Source organism: Zonotrichia albicollis, chromosome 1 (genome assembly GCF_047830755.1).
Source record: "Zonotrichia albicollis isolate bZonAlb1 chromosome 1, bZonAlb1.hap1, whole genome shotgun sequence".
Lineage (NCBI taxonomy): Eukaryota > Metazoa > Chordata > Aves > Passeriformes > Passerellidae > Zonotrichia > Zonotrichia albicollis.
The window spans coordinates 153,348,312-153,370,951 of NC_133819.1; the positions used below are offsets into that span (position 1 = coordinate 153,348,312).

At 47.4% G+C, this 22,640-nt stretch overlaps 1 protein-coding gene across 1 annotated transcript; it reads right to left on the reverse strand.

Moving 5' to 3' along the window:
* Nucleotides 1-777: 777 nt before the first annotated feature.
* On the reverse strand, nt 778-13,961 carry TOP1MT (DNA topoisomerase I mitochondrial). The gene is made up of 14 exons (XM_074558038.1): nt 13,562-13,961; nt 11,525-11,640; nt 10,173-10,294; nt 9,479-9,601; nt 8,973-9,160; nt 8,077-8,221; nt 6,643-6,786; nt 5,941-6,126; nt 5,406-5,474; nt 4,147-4,261; nt 3,544-3,671; nt 2,801-2,895; nt 2,188-2,337; nt 778-1,986 (listed from the first exon to the last, which is right to left on the reverse strand). The coding sequence occupies exons 1-14, from the start codon at nt 13,819-13,821 to the stop codon at nt 1,884-1,886; spliced, it is 1,944 nt and encodes a 647-aa protein (XP_074414139.1). The 5' UTR covers nt 13,822-13,961; the 3' UTR covers nt 778-1,883.
* Between the last annotated feature and the right edge of the window lie 8,679 nt (nt 13,962-22,640).

Here is a 22,640-nt window from a genome sequence, read left to right on the forward strand (position 1 = left end):
AAAAGACCTTTAGGATCACCAAGTCCAACCATCATGTTCACCACTAAACCATATCCTCAAGTGCCATTTCCAGAGGTTTTTAATGAGCACTTCCAGGGATGGAGTGCAATGTTTCAGGAAAACATTGGAAAAATAGAGCTGAAACCATGCCTGGAAGGGACAAAGTGAGGAGGGGTCATCTGAGCCCCTCAGCATTGCCTGGAGCCACCAAATAACCCCAAATTATTGGGGTGGGAGAGGGATCCTCCTCTCTGGGATGGGAGCATGATCCTGCTCCACAGGGTTCTGAGCAGTAGGAAAAGCTCCTGGGCATGAGGCCATGGGAAAGGTCCATGGAATATTGACAGAAACACTTGGAGGACTCCAGGAAAAACAGGGTGAGGATGGACAGGACTATTTGGGACAGCAACAGCTCAGCCTTTCTGTAATTACTCCTTTATTTTATAGAATTCCAGAATGGCTTGCATTGAAATGAACCTTAAAGCTCCTGCCATGGGCAGGGACACCTATCCAAGGTTGCTCCAAGGCACATCCAACCTGGCTTTGGACACTTCTGGGGATGGAACACCCAGAACCACACATGGAATGATTAGTAAAAAGCCTCCAGTCACAGATACTCAGAAAAAAATCACCCCTGGTTTTAATGAGGTTTTAACGCATTCCAAGACCTCAATTTCCAACCAAAACAGCAACAATTTCAACACAAGAATGAGTGGAAATAAACACAGGGGAAGCACCAGGAGCTTTGGAATACAGAGACCTGGATATCAGCCCTGAAGTGCAGGAAGGTTTTGCTGCCAATGCAACAGTTTGTTCACACCTGGGATTCACTGGGATGTGGGAATTCTGCCAGGAATGTGCTGATACTGCATTTTTGGGGGGATGTGGAAAGCAGCCCAATAAGCAGCAAACAGAACCAATTTATGCTGTTGATCCCTGCCTGCTCCATTCCCAGCTGGAATGGGAAGGTGCCAAAAGCATCATCCCAACACAGGGGCAGCTCCAGGAATATTGGTCCCACTCCCCACCACACATCCCACACAGCCTGGCCCAGCATTATCCTATTTCCTAGGAAATTCCCCATTTCCTAAGCCCCTGTCTGGACAGAGCAATCCTGCTCTGCATACAGGAGCTGAGCCAGAGCCAAGTGAAAAAAAATAAGGAAATTACCATGGCCTCAAGTGAGATGTGTTCACCCAGACAAAATTTTACCACATGGGGGTGCTTAAAATGCTCTTTGTTCATGGCCAAGGTGAATTTTAACCCCCTGCAATGTGAAACTGCTTTTAAATCAAATATTCCCTTCTACCTTCTCCTGACATGACACAAATTCTCTCCCATGGTTTTTCCATTTAATATCCCGGCAATTGCACAACTTTCTCCTCTCCTGGAGGTGAAAGAGCACAAAGTCCCTGGAAATGTAAAACCTTGAGATTTTTCCTTTGCCCCCAGTGCATCCCTAACGCAATCCTGGGTCATCTATTGCAGTTCCTGTTTTCCTGCTGTCATCACCTCGTGTTTCCCCATCCATCCCACTCAGTCTGGAAAGGGCAGCACAGCTACACCAAGAAGACAGCATTAGACATGATTTTGTTGATCATCACAGTTAAGGCTCTTTTTTAATCTCCTTCCAGGACTCCAGGGGAAGGCCAAGTACATGGAAACTCTGAAGAGGAATTAAGAGTTCCCAAAGTCCAACATCCCAATCAGCAATACCTGCTTCAACTGGAAATCCAGGTGCTTGCTTTTCCATCCAAAAAAAAAAAAATGGCACCAAACTCAGACAACCCTCAGCCACCAGCAGCAGCAAATTAAAAAAACAAAACAGCTTCCCAACAGCACCAAATGAGCAGGATTTGGGATTTAACGTGGGAGGCACCGGCTCAGAATTCAAAGTCCTCGCCAGCCATGTCGATGGCCCAGGCAAACTTCTCCCTCTGGGTCTTGTTGTAGACCTTCTCGATGGGAATCCCGAACTTCTTGCACCTGTGAAGACCACAAGACACCAGTGGGGACCAGTTACCCAGCAGGGTCCTCTCCACTGCATCCCTGGAAGTCTCCAAAGCCAGGCTGGATGGAGCTTGGAGCAACCTGGAACAGTGGGAGGTGTCTCTGCCCATTGAACACCCCCAATTTTAAGGTCCTTTCCAACCCAAACCATTCCATGGTTTCACACCCAAGACTTACCAAGCCACGGTAATCCTGGGATCCAGGTAATTCAGCTTGGATGTGCCCAGAGCTATTTGCTTGTTCTCCTCCTTGTCCGTGGCCTGGATGTTCATCCTGGCCAGTTGCTCCTCCAGCCTCTGCAACAACTTCTTCTTCTTCTCCACGTTCCTGAGGACAGAGAAGGAACAACAAAGACTGTCCCAAAGCCCAGAAATACTCTGGAATGGCAGAGTCAAAGGTGCCATTCAGCACTAACCCATTTCTCAAGGGTTTGGATCTGGTGAGATGCTTTCTTAATATTAAAAATTAACAATAAAAATGTAATTTCCACCATCAAAGGTGGGCAAATAAAATCCAGCATCCTGGAATGGGTTGCCCAGAGAAGCTGAGGCTGTTCCATCCTTGGAAGTGTCCAAGGCCAAGTTGGACAGAGCTTGGAGCAACCTGGGAGAGTGGGAGGTGTCCCTGAAGGGAAACATCCACAAGATTTTAACCATCTTCCAAACTTCCATGGGACAAGAAGGACCCAATCCCAAACATGGGCATTTCTGTTCTGATGGGGACACATCAGCCCCATCCATGGGCCCCTGGATCCTTCTGCAAGAGAGGATTCCAAGGAAAAGTCACTCACACTTCTGCTTTGGCTTCTTTTGTGTCCTTAAACTCATCTTCAGCTTTTTTCACTTCCTCCTGGGCTTCCTCCACTTGTTTCTTCTTGGCGTCGATCTGTCAAGGTGGAAAAGTCAGACAACACTTCCAACCTCCCTGAAGGTTTCAGCTTCCTCCCTCTTTTCCTTCACACACCATTCCTCAGTTTGTTACCAACCCTACTTCCCAATTTGTCCCTGCAGCATTTTCTGGGCTCTAGCATTTTTTAGCATCTTCTAAAATATCATCCCAGCCCAGATGCCACAAACACTTGGAGCTCCTAAATCTGTCTATCTTCTGCACCTGCCTGAGATGGAGAGACCAGAGTGCTCAAAAAAGTCCCAGCCCTTCAGTGGGGTGTGAGCAAAAACTGAGGACAATTAAAAGTGGTAATTTAAGGTATTTTCAAGCTACTCCTCATGCAAAAAAAGACAGAAAAAAAATTTCCCTGACCTTGATCCAACTGGGCCAGAGCTGCCATCACAAAAAGCCCCCAGCTTGGTTTGAAGACAGAATGATGAAAAATGCCCCAAACTCACCCAAATTCTGTGCTAAGTTGCTTCCCCCAGCATTTGAGGTGACCATATCCCTCTCCACTCCTGGGTTGCAATCCAGTGCCCCCAGGACATTTCCTGGTGTTCTTGACCAAGGTGATTCTTTTAGGTATCATCACCCCAGCCCAAAAATCAAATTCAGAGGTTGGATTCTCAGCTGGGTCTCTCTCACCTTCTCCTGGAGGACTTGCATGGACCTGGCAAAGGTTTTTGGTATAGACCTCTGATGGTTGCACAGGATGGCCACGGCCCTGTTGGCTCGGTTGTAGGACAGGAGCTTTCCTGCAACGTTGTCTTCAGCTGTAAAGAAAGGAAAACATCACTCTGACTCCATTCCAGGAGCTGGGAAAAGCAGGGAATACAGCAAAAGGAAACGCAAACAAGTTGCTGTCGCGTTTTCTCTCCAGGGAGAGCAAAAATGGCTGTGGGAATTGGGGAAGGACAATTGAACATCACAATCTGGTGCTGTGACTCATCCCTCACCTACCCAAGGAGGCAGAAACAGTGCAGCCAACCAGCAACACAAGGAAAAGAGGGAAAATATCCCTATCCTGGCCCTCAGTTAGTCAGAGTATCCCCAAGTTCACCAATTCTCACTTACCAACATCCCCAACTTGCTGCTCACCCCCATACGTCACTCCCACCCCGCTATGTGGAGCCTCACCTGCCCAGGTGGGACATGGGCATTTTTAGGGATCCCAAGGCAATGGATGGACATTCCTGAGCCCTTTGGTCCCAGCCATGCTCTGGAGACACCACAGCCACTGGAACTCACGGTTGGTGAGGGCCTTGAGCTGCTCCTGCAGGGTGATGGAAGCGTTGTAGGTCCTGAAGACTTTGGCCGTCAAACCATCCATGAGGTCCTGGAGGTGTTTGTTCAGGAAGGTTGTCTGGAGGAGGGAAAAACAGGGAAAAGTGTAGGGAAATTCACCATTAGGAATTCTAGTGGTAGGACAAGGAGGAATGGCTTCAAAATGACAAAGGGTTTGACAGGATATTGGGAAGGAATTCTTCCCTGTGAGGCTGGTGAGGCCCTGGAATGGAATTCCCATAGAAGCTGTGGTTGCTCCATCCCTGGAATTGTTCAAGGCCAGGTTGGATGGAGTTTGGAGCAACCTGGGATAATGGAAGGTGTCCCTGCCCATGGTGAGGATTTGGAACTTCACAGTCTTCAGGGCCTCTTCCTACCCAAACCATTCCATGATTCTATGAAGCAACAGAAAAAGCAGAAGCCAGGACAACTGTCTTTTTAAAGATTTTAGTTGCTTTTTGCTTAAGCAACCAAAATTAGGCATTAACAAAAAATTAAATCCTGCAGTTTGTAGAGCTACTTGTGGGGTCAGGTCATCATCTACCCAAAACTGGCCAAAAATTCCATCTAAATCCACAAAAAAATCTCTCTGGAAGTCAACAATTTCTGCCCACCTGTGTCCAAGAGGACACATGTTGGCACTTGGGGACATGGTTTAGTGTTGGACCTGGCAGTGATGGGTTAATGCCTGGATTTGATAATCTCAGAGGTCTTTTCCAATCAATCATTCCTGACCTCACATCCAGTATCACATCCCTGTTCTACAGAGAACATGGAGCTGCTCATCAATCCCATATCCCATCCTGAGGAAGAAGAGGGAGGTTTTTCCAGGAGGGAAGGCAGCACATCCCTCCAGCAACCTCTCCCACTTCTGTGGAGCCCTAATGAGGTGAAAAAGCAACAAAAAGCTGAGGTCTGGTACCTCCAGTAATTCCCCAAAATGTGGGCAGACCTTCCTAGGCTAAAAAAAAGCCCAAGTGGGTGAGTCAGAGGAGAGAAGGAGCAGAAATCCAGCTCCTCAGCAGAGACACATGGAAGCAGTGCAAAAAGAGGCTGGAAAACCTCAAAAGATGTCCAAACAGTGACAGCGGTGTCCCTAGAGATCAGAGAGATAAAATAAGGCAAAGGGATGACCACCAAAGGTGGCCAAGGGTGTCATGGCTTGGCTTCTCCTCCTTCAGGGTCACCAGTACTGTTTGAAAAGCTCTGAGGTGACAACTCACATTGAGGTGCTCAAAGAGGTCATCGCTGGGGTCCTTGTTCTTCATGAACAGCTGCAGGTTCTTGAACACCTGAGGAGGGGGGAAGGACAGCCCTGGTCATGGCCAAGGAATGAATTGCTGCCAGACATCTCCCTCATCTCTCTCCTCCTCCAGAAGGACTCTGATCCACCCTCGTGTTGGCACATCCCAACAGCCTTCTCAACTTCAAGGTGCCACTGGGTGTCCCCCCCCCATCTTTCCCATCTCCGACATTCCAGTTTCTCCACAAACACCATTAAAATCTAAAGGAAAACTATTTAATATAAATGGAGACATTTCAAATCCTACATGCACAAGGCATCTGAGGGTGCTCCAGCAAGAGGTGGAACTTCTCCCTCATGAAGTAGAACAACCTTGGAAGTACTATCCCAAAATTCCTCCCGTTCTCCAGGGTTAAAGCACATCTTGGTAACAGGTTTTGGCTGGAAATTTGGGACTGATAAACACTGAGGGAACCCAGACAACCAAGCATTTCCTCTACTCCTGACCCACTCACCGGCTTCTCCACGGACACTTTGTTGTAGTAACGGATGGAGTCTTTCCCGAGGAAGTCAAACTCCACCACGTGCTCCTGCCCATCCAGCTGGGGGTGCAGCTGGATGTGCTCCACGCGCAGGGAGCAGCAGCCAACCGTGTCCGCAGTCTCCCCTTCCTCCTTCTCATTCCCAGCTCGCAGGGCCAGCTGGAAAGAAGGTAAGGAGTCATCCATCCCGTGCTATTCCACCTCAATTCCCCTTTGCCAGGTTGATAAAGTGGATTGGGATTAAGGAGATGGATCACCACCATCTATAGAGTCATAGAATGATTTGGAAGGGACCTTCAGGATCACCAAATTCCAACCTTCCTAGTGGACACCTTCCACTAGGGACAATTTTCCACACCTCTGGAAATATTCAAATCCAGGCTGGATGGGGCTTGGAGCCACCTGGTCAAGTGGAAGGTGTCCCTTTCCATGGCAGGGGATTGGAATGAGATGATCTTGAAGGTCCAACCTTCAAATGATCAAGATCAAAATGATCTTGAAGGTCCCATCCAATCAAACCATTCCAGGATTCCATAATCATCTCCAGATTCCTCATGTGGAGCCACCCTGGGTGGCAGAACCAGCAAACACAAAAAACTACACAGTGGGGTGGATCAGGGAAGTGAATTCCCAATTTCCACATGGATGGAGGACCTGGGGTGAGGCTGTGGATACCTTATCAATGAAGTAGAGGGCCACTGCTCTTTGCCTCTTCTTTATCTCCTTGGATTTCCAGTCTTTTCTGTACTGAGCCCGGATTGTGTGGACAACATCCTTCAGGCGCCGAGCGACCTCGTATTTCTGCCAGTCCTTCTCCCCCTGCAATGGAAACCAGGATATTTTCCATTCAGTGCCCCATCTTTATTCCACCCCTAGCAGTCAAGTCCTGCTCTAGAAACACCTCCAGCATCTAAATCCTGCTCAAACCCTATCACTGGCTGGGGGTCTAAGTACAAATCACGAACAGGACAGGACTGCTGTGGAACACACCTTGAGCTGTTTTATTTTTCAGCATCAGCCTCCTTACATGGTTATGACAATGGGAATATGCTCTCAGCTCACATCCCAGGCAGCAGACCAAGAACTTAATGTTACAACTCACTTTATAAGTTTTCTGACCAATCACACTAAGCAAAAGCACATTGACAGTAGTTCCATCCAACCACTATAAGCACACGTGCCTTTGGTTAAAACAATGCCTGCTTATTTCAAATACAATACCTGCTTGTAAGCCTTAAAACACAATGCACAGAGCTCCATTTTTATGCTTCAAACTTCCTAATACCTTGCTAGATATACTTTTTTTCAGCTTAGGGATTTATTCTAGACAAGCATTAATACACAGACCATTGTTCTACTTGTCCTTGCTTTTCTACTTTTAAAATAATTTTTCTGCTGACCTATCTCATGGCTACTGCTTAGCTCTAATCACAGTTCTGCTGCCTCTGAGGTCTGCCTTTTGCAGCTTTCCCAAAACCCTCTGATTTAGTAGATTTCCACAAACCCCCACTGTTTTCTTGGGAAAAAAACCATGAAGGGAATAAACTGGAAAAGAAACAGCTCATCCAGGGTTTCTGTGCCCTCTGCTGGCCGTGCTGGATCTGAATCCTGGCCAAGTCAGGGTGTTCTCCACCAGGCAGAGCATGGCAAAGACCAAGCAGTCAAGCCATGGCCAAAGGTGGCTCCTTGGACACCAGAGTGGACTGACACAGCACTTGCTCAGCTGTGAACACCTGGACAGCACTCCCACTTTCCCTGAGCCCTTGGAAACAGCCTTAAATCCCCTTTCTCTTCCCAAGACTTCAATCCCAGCTCCTCCTACCCTCCACTTCCTGGTATAAATTAACCCCAACTCTGGTCCCTGTGGATCCTTTCAGCCCCCATCCAGCTTTCAACAGCCTTCCCTGGACACACATGAGCAACATGGGACCAGGATCACTCTGCCAGGAGCAACTCATTCCTTGGAATAAGTTTGATGCTTCACAATCATCTGCCCTTTCCTTCATTTTGTTTATCCACTTTTAAGAGAGCCAGAAAAAAAAAAAATTTGATTCTCCACATCCTAGCTTCCCCAGATTTTGTTCACCTAACAAAGGGCATTATTCCAACCTTCAGCTTGGAGCTGGGATTCAGCATGATGTACTTCAAGGTGTTCTGGATGTTCTCTGTCCACGAGGCCAGCCAGGTGACCGTGTTGTCGAAGCGCACCTCCTTCCACTTGTGGCCTTCTGGGGGCTCGGGAATCTTGGAATCCCTGTGGGAAAAGCAGGATTAGAGCCCTCAGACCATGAAGTTTCCAGTGAGCCAAAGATTGAGAAAGCATGGAATCCACCTAGAATTACTCCACAACATGAAATCATTAAAGTTGGAAAACCCCTCCAAGATCGAGTCCAACCATGAACCGGCACTGCCAGGAGCACCAAACCATGTCCCCAAGTGCCACATCTACACAGCTTTCACACCCCTGCAGGGCTGGTGACTCCACCACTGCCCTGGGTAGCCCCTTCCAGTGCCCGACAACCCTTTCTGTGGAGATGTTTTCCCTAACATCCAACCTAAACTTCCTCTGCCACCATTTGAGAACATTTCCTCTTCTCCTATCATTTTTTTTCTGGAAGAAGAAGCCAAGCCCTATGTGGCTCCACCTTCCTGTCAGGGAGTTTTAGAAGGTCCCCCCCCAAACTCCTTTTCTCCAGGCTGAGCCCCTCCAGCTCCCTCAGCTGCTCCTGATGCTCCTGACCCTTCCCACAATCAGGTGTTTATTATTTGGATGCTGGGAACAACAGGAAAGCTTGCTGGACTGGTGGGGAATGTTCTGAATCAAGGTCTTCAAATGGGTGGCTAAGACCACTCCAGCTCACAAAACTCAGGGGGAAAAACACTCTCAGGGTGTGGAAAATGGATTTTAGAGGGTGGAAAGACCCCAGCTCTGGGCAGAGGAACTGCCCAGCTCCCCCCAGTCCCAAGGGAAGCCCAGGAGCTCAGCATTTCCAAGGACAACCCACTTGCTGCAGTTGATGATGACATCTTCTGGCATGATCCTCTTCTTCAGCATCCCCATTTTGGGGTGCTCCCCACGGCCACGGAAGAGCCCTGGAGGTTCAGTTTTGAAGTTGCCAATCTTCTCCCGGTGCCCATCCAGGATGCAGTACCCGTATTCCTCCTGGATCTTATCCGCCTCCTCCTTCAGCTTCTGAAACCAGGACACCACCAAAAAAATAAATCAGAATGGTCTGGACTGGAAAGGAGCGTTAACATTCCAACCAAGAAGTCTTAGTGCCATCATTCCCTTGGCAAAATCCACAATCCTCTGGACAGGGAAAGACTCCAAAACATGGTCCAAGGATGACTGGTACCCTACAAAGCCACGGAATGTGCAGATCTGCTGATAAAATTCAGGAAGAGAGGGGCGATGGCCATGGAGACAGAGCTGAGTTAAAGAAGTCCAAGCTCAGAGCACAACACCAGGAAGACAAAATTCCCAAAACGTGTCATAGGAACCAGTCCTCACCTGCTTCTCCTCCTTGGGAAGTGCTTTACGAGCCTCATTTTTGTCCACAAAATATTTGTGGATCTCCCCAAAGTCACATTTGTCCAGGTCTTTGATTATCTCTTGCTCCTCTGAGGTCATTTCCTGGGAAAGAGATGAGAGAGGCTGGGAAAAGGCAGAAGGGAAAACTAATTCCACATGGAGCTTCTGCTTGTGCCTGTCCTTGGAAAAGGGAGTAGAGACCCATTTTTTGAAAAAAGACAGCCAGTTCTAGGGTGGAAGAACCTAATATGGAAAAAAGCCCCCAAACACAACTGCAGGGACAGCACCAAATATATTTGGGAGGTGTAAACATTCCCTGGAAAGAGTTTGGGGTTGTTTTGGGATCAAAGGTTATTCCTTTAATCTTTGGTATACCAAACTGGTTTTGGAGCTGTTTGCAAGATCCACCACCTGTACCCATCACTAAAACTCAGAGGGAGCACAGAAAGCAAATCCCAGTCCAAAAAACAAAAAAACAAAACAAACAAACAAATAAAACCACAAAAAACCCAAACAAACAAAACCCCCATAGAAAAAAAAAATCAGGATTTAGACCCTCACAATTATAAATAATTCTAAATAAGGAATAAATCCCCCCATTCCCTCCATCCCACACCACAGCCTGGGGCTGATGGGTTTGATGGATATCAAGGAGCCCTCCCAGGGAAGGTACCTTCCTCCAGTCATGGAAGAAGTTGTTCTGGAAGATCTCCTTGGTGGTGTACTCGTGATCCAACATTTTGGCATAAAACGTGGCGATTTCCTCCGTGGCCAGGCTCAGCTTCAATGGTTTTCCTGGGAAAAGAGAGGCAGGGACGAATTCCACTAGACCAGGCTGCTCCAAGCCCCGTCCAACCAGAACACTTCCAGGGATGATGGGGTTGGCCACAGCTTCTCTGGGCAGAATTTTGGATTATTTCTTAGATTTTCTAAGGATCTCAAATCATTTCTTGGAGGCAAACCCACTATCCCCTTTTGAGCTCTTTGGCTGGAGAAATACAAAAAAACCAAGGAATATCTTAGATCATCCTAAGAATAACTTAGAAATAACTCTTTGAAGGAAAAAGTTCTCTGGAGATGTCCAGGGAATGGCTGATTCCTACTTGAACCACTGGTTTTTGGGATTTTTGGACTGAATGGAATGGAGCTCTGGAGCAGCTCCATGACAATCCCCAAACACCAGATCATCCATGGGCCCTTCCTGCTTGGGGTTGTTGCCTGTCCACAAACACTTTTCCATCCAGGAACAGTGATATTTTTTAGGAAAAAAAGTCAACATCAAAGATCCCAAATTCCAAAGCCTCCAGCCCAGATCCACAACACCTCAAAGATCACAGAGAAGGTTCAAACCCTGTTCAAGGCTCCTCCTCATGGAGCCAAAATCCCTGACAGCCCCATGGATGTCCCAGCAGTGCCCTGTGGTGCTGTCAGGCACCTCCTTTTCCCAAAATGGCCTTTTTCCTACAGTTAAAAAATTATGGGAAGCCTCAGGAAACTGAGGAATACCAATGGAATGTGATCCCTTTCCATCTCCAGGATCCCTGGGCTGACCACCAATGTCCTTATTTCCCCCACCCTTTGATCCATCAGAAATGAGTTCAGGGATGAACTGAGAGCAGGGAATGGCAGGAATCCCAGTGGGAATGTCAGGAAAACTTGGAGGCAGCAAAAGCCTGGATCTGTCCTGCCAGTGACACCCTGAGTGTGATGTGAGGTGACCCTGGGGACATCAGGAGCTTGGAGCAGCCCAGCCAAAATCCTTGGATGTGTCAGTCACTGAGGCCATGGATCAGTAAAATCCCCTTTTTCCAGCTCGTTGGAAAGCACGGATGAGCTGACAAAGCTCAAACCCAAAATTCAGCTTAATGAGAAAAAACAGCAATTAGGATCAGCTCCCCAAAAACCTCCATGATTCCAACCACGTGTAAGATTCTCCATGCTGAACCCATGGCTTTTCCACTGGGATATTCATATTCCCTAAGGAAAGGGCACCACTCCAAGGCCCAGGTCCCACCACAGCTGTACCATCGTAATAAAACTGCACATCCTTGGGCAAGGGCTCGTAGGGGGGCACAAAGTAGGGCCCTCGGTGCTCCAGCTGCATCCATTTGATTCCATCTTCCTTCTTCTCCTCTTCCCACCTGGAATAAACACACAGGAGTCCATGGGAATATCCCAAATCTGGTGTCTGGCACCTCCTCCCAAGGTCACATTGGGAGAATGCTCGGAGCAGAGACAGCTGATAAAAATTCCAGGTGAAATCTCATTTTCTTTGCTGCTGCCTCAGTTTCCCTGTTCTTTAAAACAGGGAAAACTGGAATGGAATCCATGAAATTGAGGTGTGGTGACATGGAGCAGCTCAGGGGGGGAGTGAAGAGATCCTAAAAGTCACCTCATTCCAACTCATTCCCATGGGCAGGGACACCTTCCACTAATCCAGGTTGCTCCAAACCCCATCCAATCCAAGGAATACTTCCAGGGATGGAGCAGAGAGGGCTTCTCTGGGAAAGCTATGCCTCATAAATATTGAAAACTTAATTTTAACACACATAAGATCTTAAAGAATCTTTCCCCCTGCAGGAGCAAATGGGATTTTAAAGCCACTACAAGTTTTGACTGTGAGGATTTAAAAAACAGCAACAAAAATTCCAGTAAAATTAAATTTAAAATTTACAAAAATAATGTCAAAAAATCCAACTAGGAAAGCAGGACTCTAAAAAGAGGGATAAAACCACAGGTTAGGGTCAGAGAAAGAGCACTGGTGACAGCAGGGGACAGGATCTGTGTCCCACAGCCAGGCTGGCACTGGTCCCTTAATTCCAGCATCTCCAGGGAAAAAAAAAGCCAAGGATTTCTGGGGAAACACAGCAAGATTCCACACAGAAAAAGCAAAATTCCTGTTTCTCACTCAACAATGCCCCAAAAGTTGTGATTTTTTTTTTCTTCCCCATGGGAAGCAGAGTGGAATAAATCCATGGTACCCAAAGGTGCATTTACCATAAGAACAGAGGAAATTAAATAGTCAAGGAAAACCATCAAACTTCTGGAATTTGGGCTGAAAGCCTCAGAGAAAGGCAGTGTCAGGATCATTTCTGTGATCTGTGATCATCTCTCTTCCCAAAATTCTGGGATCACAAATCCCTGCAGAGCATCCCCCACACTCACCTTGCACAGCTGCCCCCCAAGCCCATCCAGAGGCCAAGGAGGGTGACACATGGGAATTTCCTCATGGGAAATGTAGCTGTGGATAATTTTTTTGGGATTGAATTCCCATTTACCAGCCTCCATGCTGGGATCCAGCCATTCCAAACAAGGCATCGATTAGGAAAAAAATATATAAAATCTTATTTTTCACGTCACCCTGGATCCTTCAAGGGCCACCTCAAAGATCCAGGGATATCCAGGCATATCTCTGTCTGGGATAACGGCTTCTCCCAGAACAGGGTTTGCCACAGGCTCCCAAAAAGCATCCCAAAAATCCTCCTGCTCTGGCCCAGGTCTTTGGGAGATCTGGGAGAGAGTGACACCAAGTGGCTGAAGTCGCACTTCCAAAAAATAATCCAGCATCCAGCAGCCATATTCCACATCCTTTCCTACAAAACACCTGCCTGGATCATCCCAAATCTGCTGCAGAAGGAAGTGGGGAAGGAATTCAGACCCTCTACAGCTCCCTGATAGGGGTGCTGCTGTCTTGGAATTTATTATTATTAGTAGTAGTAGTAGTAGTATTATTAGTATTATTACTATTATTAGTATTATTACTATTTCCTTCCAATAATTATGAGCTTCTCCCTTCCCAGGATGGGCACCAGGAAAAACACTGGAGGAGAAATAAATATTACAAATAAATTTTAAAGTAAAAATAATTATGATATAAATCCTGCTGTGCATTCAGGACCTTCCCTGATCTCTCACCCATTTCCAAGAGTGGCAAGTTCAAGGCTCAAAGGAATATAGGAAAATTAATTAGCTAAAAATAAGAATTTTCACTGTTTTACCCCACAAAATAAAATTTAAATCCCAGTCCAGGGTTAGACCTGCCAAAGACACACTGAAATTTACCATTTCCATTTGTTTTGCACCTCTTTTTCTTCTTCCTTCTGTTTTTTAGTCTTTTTATTGTTCTTTTCTTCCTCTTTCTTTTCTTCTCCTTCCTTAGATTTCCTTTTCCCAGTTTTCCCTGGGGTTTCCTCCTCTTCACTCTTTTTCTCCATCTCTTCTGTTTCCCCCTCTGGCTTTTTCTTCTTTTTTTTCTTCTTTTTCTCTTCCACTTGAGTATCTCCCTTCCCTTCATCCTTTTCCTCCTTCACCTCCTGCGCCATCCCTGCACTCCTGCCCTCTCCCAATCCTTCCTCCCCTTTCTCATCCACCTCTTCCTCCTTCTCTACTCCTTTTCCATTTCCACTTCCCCTTCCCACCCTCTCCTCCTCACCTCCCACTCCTTTCTCTCCCTCCTCATCTTTCTCCATCTCTTGCTCCTCTTTCAGCAATTTTTCCTTCTTCATCTTCCTCTTCCCCACCTTTTCCATGCCCTTCATTTTACCCCTGCTGGGCTTCTTTGCTTTCCCCTTCTCCTGCTTTCTTTTCCTGTCATCCCATCCCTGGCTGCTGTTGCTCCTCTGTTTTTTGGCTCTTCCCTGTCCCCCTTCCCAATTCCTGCCTTCATCCCCCTCCTCCTCCTCAATGCCATTCATCAAATCCTCAAATTTATCCTTCCTCCCTCTCTTTCTCTTCAATCTCATTTCCTGCTTGCTGTCCTCATGTTTCTTCCCTCCTTTTCTCTTCAATCCCTTTCCCTGCTTGTTTTTCTCATGTTTCTTCCCTCCTTTTCTCTTCAATCCCCTTTCCTGCTTGTTTTCCTCTTGTTTCTTCCCTCTTTTTCTTTCTGGGGCTTGGGAATCCTCTTCCTGCTGGGGGATAGGGGGATCCAGCTGCTTCTCCTCACTCTCCCTCACAGCTGTGAGCCCCACATCCCTCTCCAAAGGATCTCCAGAGGGGGACGCAACCCCACCAGCAGCACCTTCACTTGGGACCTGTGGGAAGCAGAAATAAAGGGAAGTGATGTTGGGAAAGGGAGAGAGGTTATCCCAAATCCCAAGTGAACGGTGGAGATGCAGGATGAGGTCCAGGGGGTGACATTCCCCCACAGTTTTCCTACCCCAATTCCATTCTGGGTCTCCAAGTGCTGCTCTCCCACTGCAGGTCCTGTTCTCTGGGATTGGTCCTGGGACCTACAATGACATCACAGCCAGTTCTCACCACCAGCATTCCCCTTTTCCATCCAAATTCCAAATCAGGGAATTGCTGCCTCAATTCCCTCCAACCATGGCAACACCAGAGATGGAGATATCCTGAGGCAGCAGGGAACGAGCCCAATCTGGATTTTACAGGATGAGGAAACTCAAAGGAGCAGAACCGCAAGGTCTCCAGACAAAACAGGGGAAGTCCTAAGGAAATATTCCCAGAGAAACCTCAGGAGAAAAGGTTTGGCAGCACCAATAGCACAAAGGAAGGGATCAGGCCAACCATGGACACACTGGAAAAGGAGACAGATGGGACACAATTCCTGGGGATGATTCCAGTGGGGAATGGGCAGGGAAGGAGCTTTATCAATACAATAGGACAAAGATTGTCCAGATCCATGATCTCCACCATCCATATGGGTGAGGAACCCAGGAGTGTTTCCCTGCTCAGCTCAGAGAGAGCTCAGGTGAATCTTTGGGAATTCTGTGGGATTTGCAACCCTTATGAAGCACCAACCTGCCCCTATATTTTCTCCCAAGGCAGGGAGTTGTGAGTCTTCCAGGTGTGCATATTCCAGGAAAATCAAGCAAAATAAGAATGAGGAAGCAGCAGCAGAGTCTAAACCAAGCTTATGTCTCCTAGGCTGAGCCTAAAACTCCAAAGGGTGGATTGAGGTGGGGTATTAGGAAAAAATTCCTCATTGAAAGGGTGATCAAGCACTGGAAGAGGCTGTCCAGGTGGGATCACCATTCCTGGAAGTGTTTCAAAAACCTGTGGATGTGGTGCTTTGGGACATGGTTTAGTGGTGATCTTGGATATTTTTTCCAACTCTAAGAATTCCATGAGTTTAATGTTGAGGTGATGGTATCCCTTTCCCTTCTGGGTCATTGTCACCTCCCAGACAAATCCTCTGGCCCATCCTAGCTAAGCCTGGAGCTAAGCTCAAGCCACGGATCAGATCCATTCCCTGCTTTTCCCAGCTCCTGGATCCTGCAGCAGGATCCCTTAGGAAGCACAGCCAGCTGCCCTGATCCTTCCCAAAAACGAGGTGAAAATCCAGGTTCCTCCTCCCAAGCAGGATAATGATTTCTCTTCCTGGACTTCCAAATAGAGAAGAGTCACAATTCCTGCTTTTAACCAAAATTTCTGCAACAGAAAGCGTGAATTTTGGCCCCTTTCCATAAATTAATCTAGGCAGATAATTAATTACCAGGCTGTGGGACATCAAAGCAAGGAAAACCTTCGAGCTGGCTTGGGATGGAAACAAGTTTCCCAAAAAAAGCCCAAAAAAACAGGAGCCAGATGCTTTTTGCTCACTGTTACACAATCCCACTGAACTCCTTGGGGAAAAGCATCCTGCAAAACACGCTTAGCCCCTCCAATCCCATTGCCAGGGAGCAGATCCATGACTCAGAAGGCAAAATTCCAGCACCTTTTGGGATCAGCTCCTTCCTCCCAAGGTTTTATTAGAGAACTCTCAACTGGGAATTTTTATGAGGCAGAGAGGATTAATCAGCTTTAGGAATTCTGCTTCCTATCTCTGCCAGGATCTAGAGGGAAAGGACAGCCAAAATTTCCCAGGATTTGGGAGGGTGGTTGTTCCCACCAGGACTTCCCCAAATTTATGTAGGAATGTGCACCTGAGCGATCACACCCTGCTGGACCGGGGAGGGTGGATGGGGCTGGAACTTCCCTCTCCACCCTCAAATCCCAGGACTGAGCCTCAAATTCCACTTGGGATTGGTTTTGGAAAGCTTTAAAGTCACTGAAAACACCAGGATGTGGAGAAGATGCTCCGGGAAGGCACCAGCGATCCAGGAGGGAAAACCAGGATTGTGCAGCTCCACGGGGAGGAGAAAAAAAAAAAAAAAAGGACAAAATTCCAGTTCCCTGGAAGAAAAATAATAAAAAAATTACCCAACTCACCTGGAAGGGCCTTCCAGCCCCACTGCTGGCCCTTGAGGGGAGGTTGCTTTGGTCTCCTCCTGGAAAATATCAAGGATTTGGGAAAGGTTCCCTGGCACAGGTATCCCAAAGCAGCATCACCCCCAAATCAGCACTTTTCCTTCCCTCAGCCCCCTTTGGCAGGAATCCTGGAATCCAAAATACCAGGTTTTCCCAAGTTTTGAGGTTTTACGTGGTTAGGAAATCCCTGGTTCCCTTCCAACAGCACAATAAAAGAATTTTATAGATAAATAAAGGAAATAAACTCCCTCCTCAACCACCTGCTCATTGAAAACACTGCTGGGAGAGCAATCCGGGGAACAGAAGGGATGGGAGGGCTCCAAAATAAAGATGGATCAAATTCCAGGTGCTTGGAAGATGAAATCACCCTTGCAGCAGATGGCAAGAGGGAAAGAGAGGTGGGGAGCAAAGCCACGGGGTGGGAAATACAATAAGGATGAGAAGAAAGCAAGGAAAAAGAAAAAAAAATAGAGACAATGAGGACAGGAGCTAGAAGAAAATGAGCTCAGAGGGGGCACAAACAGATCCTTAAAATCTGACTCCTGGAGGCCAATAAAAATCCTAAAGAAAGGGAAAAAAAATCAAAATATATGGAAAATGGGGATAGGAGCTAAAAGAAAATGAGCTCAGAGGAGACACGAAGAGATCCCTAAAATGTGGCCCATGGATGCCACCAAAAATGCTGGAGAAAAGAAAAAAACTTCAAAATATAGGGAAAATGGGGAACTATAGGGAAATTTTAAAAAGCTAAACAAGCTCAGAGGAGACACAGAGCCCTAAACTGTGACCCATGGAGAGCATCAGAAATCCTGGAGAATGGAAAAAAAACCCATCAACATACAAACGAGAACCTAAAAGAAACCGAGCTTGTAGGGGACACAGAGCCCTAAATTCTGTCCCTTGGAGGCCACCAGAAATCTCATCCCATTGGTTTTACACTTGTTTTCCAAGCTGGAACCATCTTCTCCTGCTCCTGACCACACAAGGCATCCCAAAACTCATCCCAGCCTCATCCAGGGCTTGCCGAGGTTCTCACTCTAAATCCCAACTTCCCCAAGTTTCTCTTCCCAAGGCTTTCAAGGCAAGCCAAAACCACACAGGGATTTCTCCTGAAAGCTGCTGGGCGAACTCATTAAGGGGAAAATAAAACCCTGAGTTAATTACAGGTTGGTTAGGTGCACATAAACTTTCATTCCCTGGGAACACGCCTGCTCTCGGATTCACAATCCTTCAGAAAAGCTGTTGGGAAATTCAGGAAGAGCCATGGCCTTCCAAAGTCATTCCTGCCTGAAAATGCCTGATGGTTGTACTGGGAATGTCAGGACCACAGGGGGTTTCAAGGCTTCTCCATGAATTTGATCCATCCAGGAGAGTTTGGGGACATTTGGGATCCTGTTTGTGAGAGGGATGGAAAGAGGGAAAAAGGAAAAGGATCTCTGCTGGATTTACACAACAGGACAAGGAGTGTCCAGATCCATGATCTCCACCAAGATGACAAAATAACACAGGAAAAAGCAAAATAGAGCGGGGATTTCCTGGGATTTGTGTTCTCCAGCACAAGGAAAGGATCAGGGAATGGTTTGGGTTGGAAAGGATCTCAAGGATCATCTCATTTCACCCCCACTTCCCACTATCCCAGGTTGCTCCAAGCCCCATCCAATCTGGCCTTGGACACTTCCAGAGGGGATATGAACAAGGAAAGCATGGAAAACCAAATTCCCGAGGAAGTGATTCCCAATCCCAACCTCCTGCTTAGGACATGAGAGTCACCCATATCCTGATGCTCCCCACAGGTGCCACCAAAATGTGACGTATTCAACCCCAAAACCAGGAAATTTATTATTTAATTTAATTCCAGGTGCTCAAAAGCTCCTTCCAGGGGCTTGCACCAAACCACAAGACAGAACCCTCCCAATTCACTTGGGAACAAACCATGGGAATGCTCCCCAATCCTTCAGCACAGCGACCACCACCACGTACCGACCCAGGTGCAGCTCCCTCCTCAGCTTGGATCCCATTCCAGAGGCTGGAGCCAAGGCCGTTCCCATCCACAGCCTCCTGCTCCAGGGAGCTTCTTGGCCACAAAGGGGACAGAGAAGGGAGACACACATATTTTAGGATCATGGTTTGGGTTGGAAGGGATTATGTTGTTCCATGTTGCTTCCATGACTAGGGACACCTTCTGCTATTCCAGGTTTTTCCATGCTTCATCCAACCTGGTCTTGGACACTTCCAGGGATGGGGCAGGCATGGCTTCTCTTTGGGAAAACACCTGTCAGGGGCTCACCACCCTCCCAGGGAAGAATTCCTTCCCAATATCCAACCTAAACCTTCCATCTTTCAGCTGAAGGTGATTCCCCTTTTCCCATCACTCCATGCCCTTTATTTTTAAAAAAATCCTTTTTATAATCAAAGCAACACAAGGAAAGCAGAGCTGGACACTGTGGCCTTCCCATGCACAACTCTGAGATATCCCAGATGGAAAAGCCCATTCCAAGGACTGACCTGCTGATGATGTTCTCCTGCAGAGGCTTTTCCTTGGCTTTTGATTTTTCTTTCTTCTTCCCTTTTACCATGGAAGGCTTCGCACCAGGACAGAGCAGGATCAAGGAAGAGGAAGTTCATGCCATGGGTTTGAACACCACAGATTTTTTTGGGGATAATTACAAGGGTCACCCCAAAGCACAGAGGGGTTGTGGTACCTTCTCTGTGCATTCCAGCTCCTTTGGCTTGTCCTGCCCATTTTCCAACTCATTCTTTCGCTTCCTGGGATAAGGAAGAATTGATCCCACTGAAACCAACCCCTTGGTGGTAACCACAAACCATGGCATGATGCCATACTTCCTAATCCTTATGCCCAGCAGCACCAAAAAAGGCTTCCCAAAAGGAAATCCGGAGCAATTTCTCTGCTTGAGCATGAAACTCCCAGGAAAACCAGTGGGATAACAAAGCAGGAGCCCCTTCAAAATTCCCTGCCATGCCCCATGGTACCCACCTGCTGCTGCTCTTCACCTCCCTGGCTTTTGACACCCCCATGGCTCCGTCATTCACAATTTCTTGGGAGTGCTAAGGCGCAGAAACCCAGGACGGTCACTGGAATGAGATGGAAACAGCACAGGGTTGGTGCCACCCCAATTTTGCCCTCCAAGGAAACCCCAACAGCTCAATCCCAAAGTCTGGAGCCCACAGGGTCAAGCTCAGCTTTAATGAGAACCCATGTTGAAAAAAACTTAAGCTCAGTCCCTGAACTTCGGTTGGAGGTGGCAAAATAAAAGGCAATAAAAGGAAAAAAAAAAGGACAAAATTCCCTAAAATAGTTCAGGAATTCACAGCTTCCACCACCACAATTAACAACAATTAAGCACAGCAGAGAAATGGGGTAAATTGAGATATTGAGCCCCCACTACCACCTCTCCCCTCTCCTCTTCTCATGGAGCACCCAGACTCTGCCAACCCCCTGTTTTCCCTAGAAACTCAAGAGGATGCAAGGAATACAGGTCATATTCCTAGTCCCCATCCATGAAAAACCTCTACATTGAGGGAAAAACCCCCAGTATTTCTCAAAGAGTTAAGTAAAAACAGTCTGAAACACCCTGAAAAAGTTTTTGGGAGTAGAAAACACTTAGAAAAATTCCATATTTTACCAGGCTTTGCTGTGCTAAGAGCACTTGCAGCTGCAGTTGGGATGAAGCTCAGTTGGTACAGGAGAACATTCCCAATTCCAGCCAGCCTGGAGAAGACCTCACTCCTCACCCACCTGCTTCCCTGAGGGAAGTCCCCCCTCTCCCAGGAAACTCCTTAAAAGTGTCCCTCGTCCTGATTGGAGGCTCCCAACCCAGGATGCACCCTGGGAAATGAAGTTTTAGCCCAAAAGCTGAATTTTGGGAGTGTCCCTCAAGCAGCAGCTCCTCAGCAAGGAGACCTGGGAAGCAGGGAAATACTGTGGACCACTCAGGTGGAGAATGGGGGTGAAAAAATATCGATTTAAAAATAATCAGGGAAAACCTACTTGGCAGGAGATCCTTCCTCTTCAATTACATAATTAAATTAATCCCCAAATCCAACTTTTCTCAGCTGCCTCTCATTCATCAGAGCTCCATGGTTGCATGCAGAGGAATCTGGGCACAAAGCCCAGATCCCACTGGGTCCTACTGCCCAGAACCCTCATCCTGAAACCCATCCCACTCCTCTCCAGCCCTTTTCATGGGATGAGCCCATTGCTTCCAACCTGCCCCTGATGTCATCAGGAAACTCATCCCAGCTGAGCCTCCCAATGTCCTCATCCATCCCAAACCAGGTGTGAGCAGCACACCTGGGAATGGGATGGGGGAAATTGGGATAATGGGCAAAAGCTTTCCCCAAATTAGGGGGAAAAGGAAGGATCCAGGGAGAGCTCAAAGCCCCTTTCCAGTGCCTAAAGAGGCTCCAGGAGAGCTGGAGAGAGACTTTGGGACAAGGGATGGAGGGACAGGACACAGGGAATGGCTTTGAACAGGAAGAGGGTCAGATTAGATGGGATTTTGGGAAGGAGTTTTTGGCTGTGAGGGGCTGCGATGGAATTCCCAGAGAAACTGTGGCTACCCCATCCCTGGAAACATCCAGGGATTTGGATCAACCTCTTCAAGTGGAAGGTCTCCCTGCCCTCTGTACTGGATGACCTTTCAATCCCATTCCAACCCAAACCAATCCCATAATTGCAGGAAAACTCAGGGATTTGGGTCAATAATGGGCACTGCTCCACGTGGAATCCCCAGCCAGGATGAGGAGGGGGGACCCCGCATTCCCTTGGGAAGGTCCCGCCCGGTTCGCGGCCAGGAGCGGAAACCCCCGGAGGAAGGGCTGGATCTGGGAAAGCCTCTTTGATCCCTGTTGCACCATCCCAGGAAAAAAAACACATCCAAGCCACCTTTCTGGCTGGATGAGTGGAGGTTGTCCAGGGATGGGAGCCAGCCCCAGGGAAGGGAGCAGGGAAGGACAAATTCAAGCCGGGGCTTGTTCGCCCTTGTCCGCCTCCTTCCAAGGACAGCTCAGCTTGGGTTTGAATTTCTCCCATTTTCCCTGGATTCTGTAAGATTTACTCAGTAAATTTACTTTCTCCTAAGTTTTCCGTGTCCATGATGGGTTTTGCAGGGATGTGAACTGGGAAAAACCTGTCCTGGCCCGGAGCAGCTCCAGTTTGCTCCTCAATCCCACCCAAGCACAACCTGGGATGAATCCATTAAAAATTAAGCTGAGGTTTTGTGTATCTTTATGGATTTTTCCCTATGTAGATGCTCTTTGCAATAGAAAATTGAATTGGAATTGGAATGGGAGCTCCATCCGGAGCTCTGCTTGGGAAAATTGGAGCACAAAGTGGGTTCGGCCCATCCTTAGGGAAAACCAGAGTGGAATGGGATCCCTGCACTGTGTGGTGACACCACTGCAGCTGTTGGGGGATGTATCCCTGAAATAGATTAATCAGTAATTCCTCTTTTCTACTACAGCTGTTCCTTTTGGATTGGAAAATCCTTGAGGGAGAGAAGCCCTTCCCTGGGATCACACAGCCCTGATGAGAAAAAATAACTGGGAAAGGCAGAACAGGCTTAATAACTGCAGTTATAAAATAAATCCACACCCTCTAAAATATTTAATGTATCCTGGGCTAACATTTTCCACCCAATGAGCAGCTGGATCCACACAGAATTCCCTGTGTCCCATTGATATGAATGGGATTCATCACTCACTAATTTCATTGTGGCCCACGTAAAACTCAGGGACCTTCTTGTGGTCGGCGACAAAGATTCAGAGCAGGAATACGGGGCAGGATTTGCCTGCAAAAAGGAATAAAGTAGATTTGATTCTATTTCTTCTTTTTTTTTTTTTTTTGTTATATTTCATATTAAACTATGGTTTAAGGGCGCAGCAGCCCAAATGTTGAAGAGAGGAGGGGGGG

Bases quoted from the DNA above. Each gene is read 5' to 3' on its own strand.
- TOP1MT (XM_074558038.1), bottom strand. From the start codon at position 13,821: ATGGCGCAGGAGGTGAAGGAGGAAAAGGATGAAGGGAAGGGAGATACT. The intron at 4,262-5,405 runs GTGAGTTGTCAC...TCCCTCCTCCAG, and splicing joins ACCTCTTTGAGCACCTCAAT to ACAACCTTCCTGAACAAACA. The intron at 3,672-4,146 runs GTGAGTTCCAGT...CTTTCTTTACAG, and splicing joins GCTCAAGGCCCTCACCAACC to CTGAAGACAACGTTGCAGGA.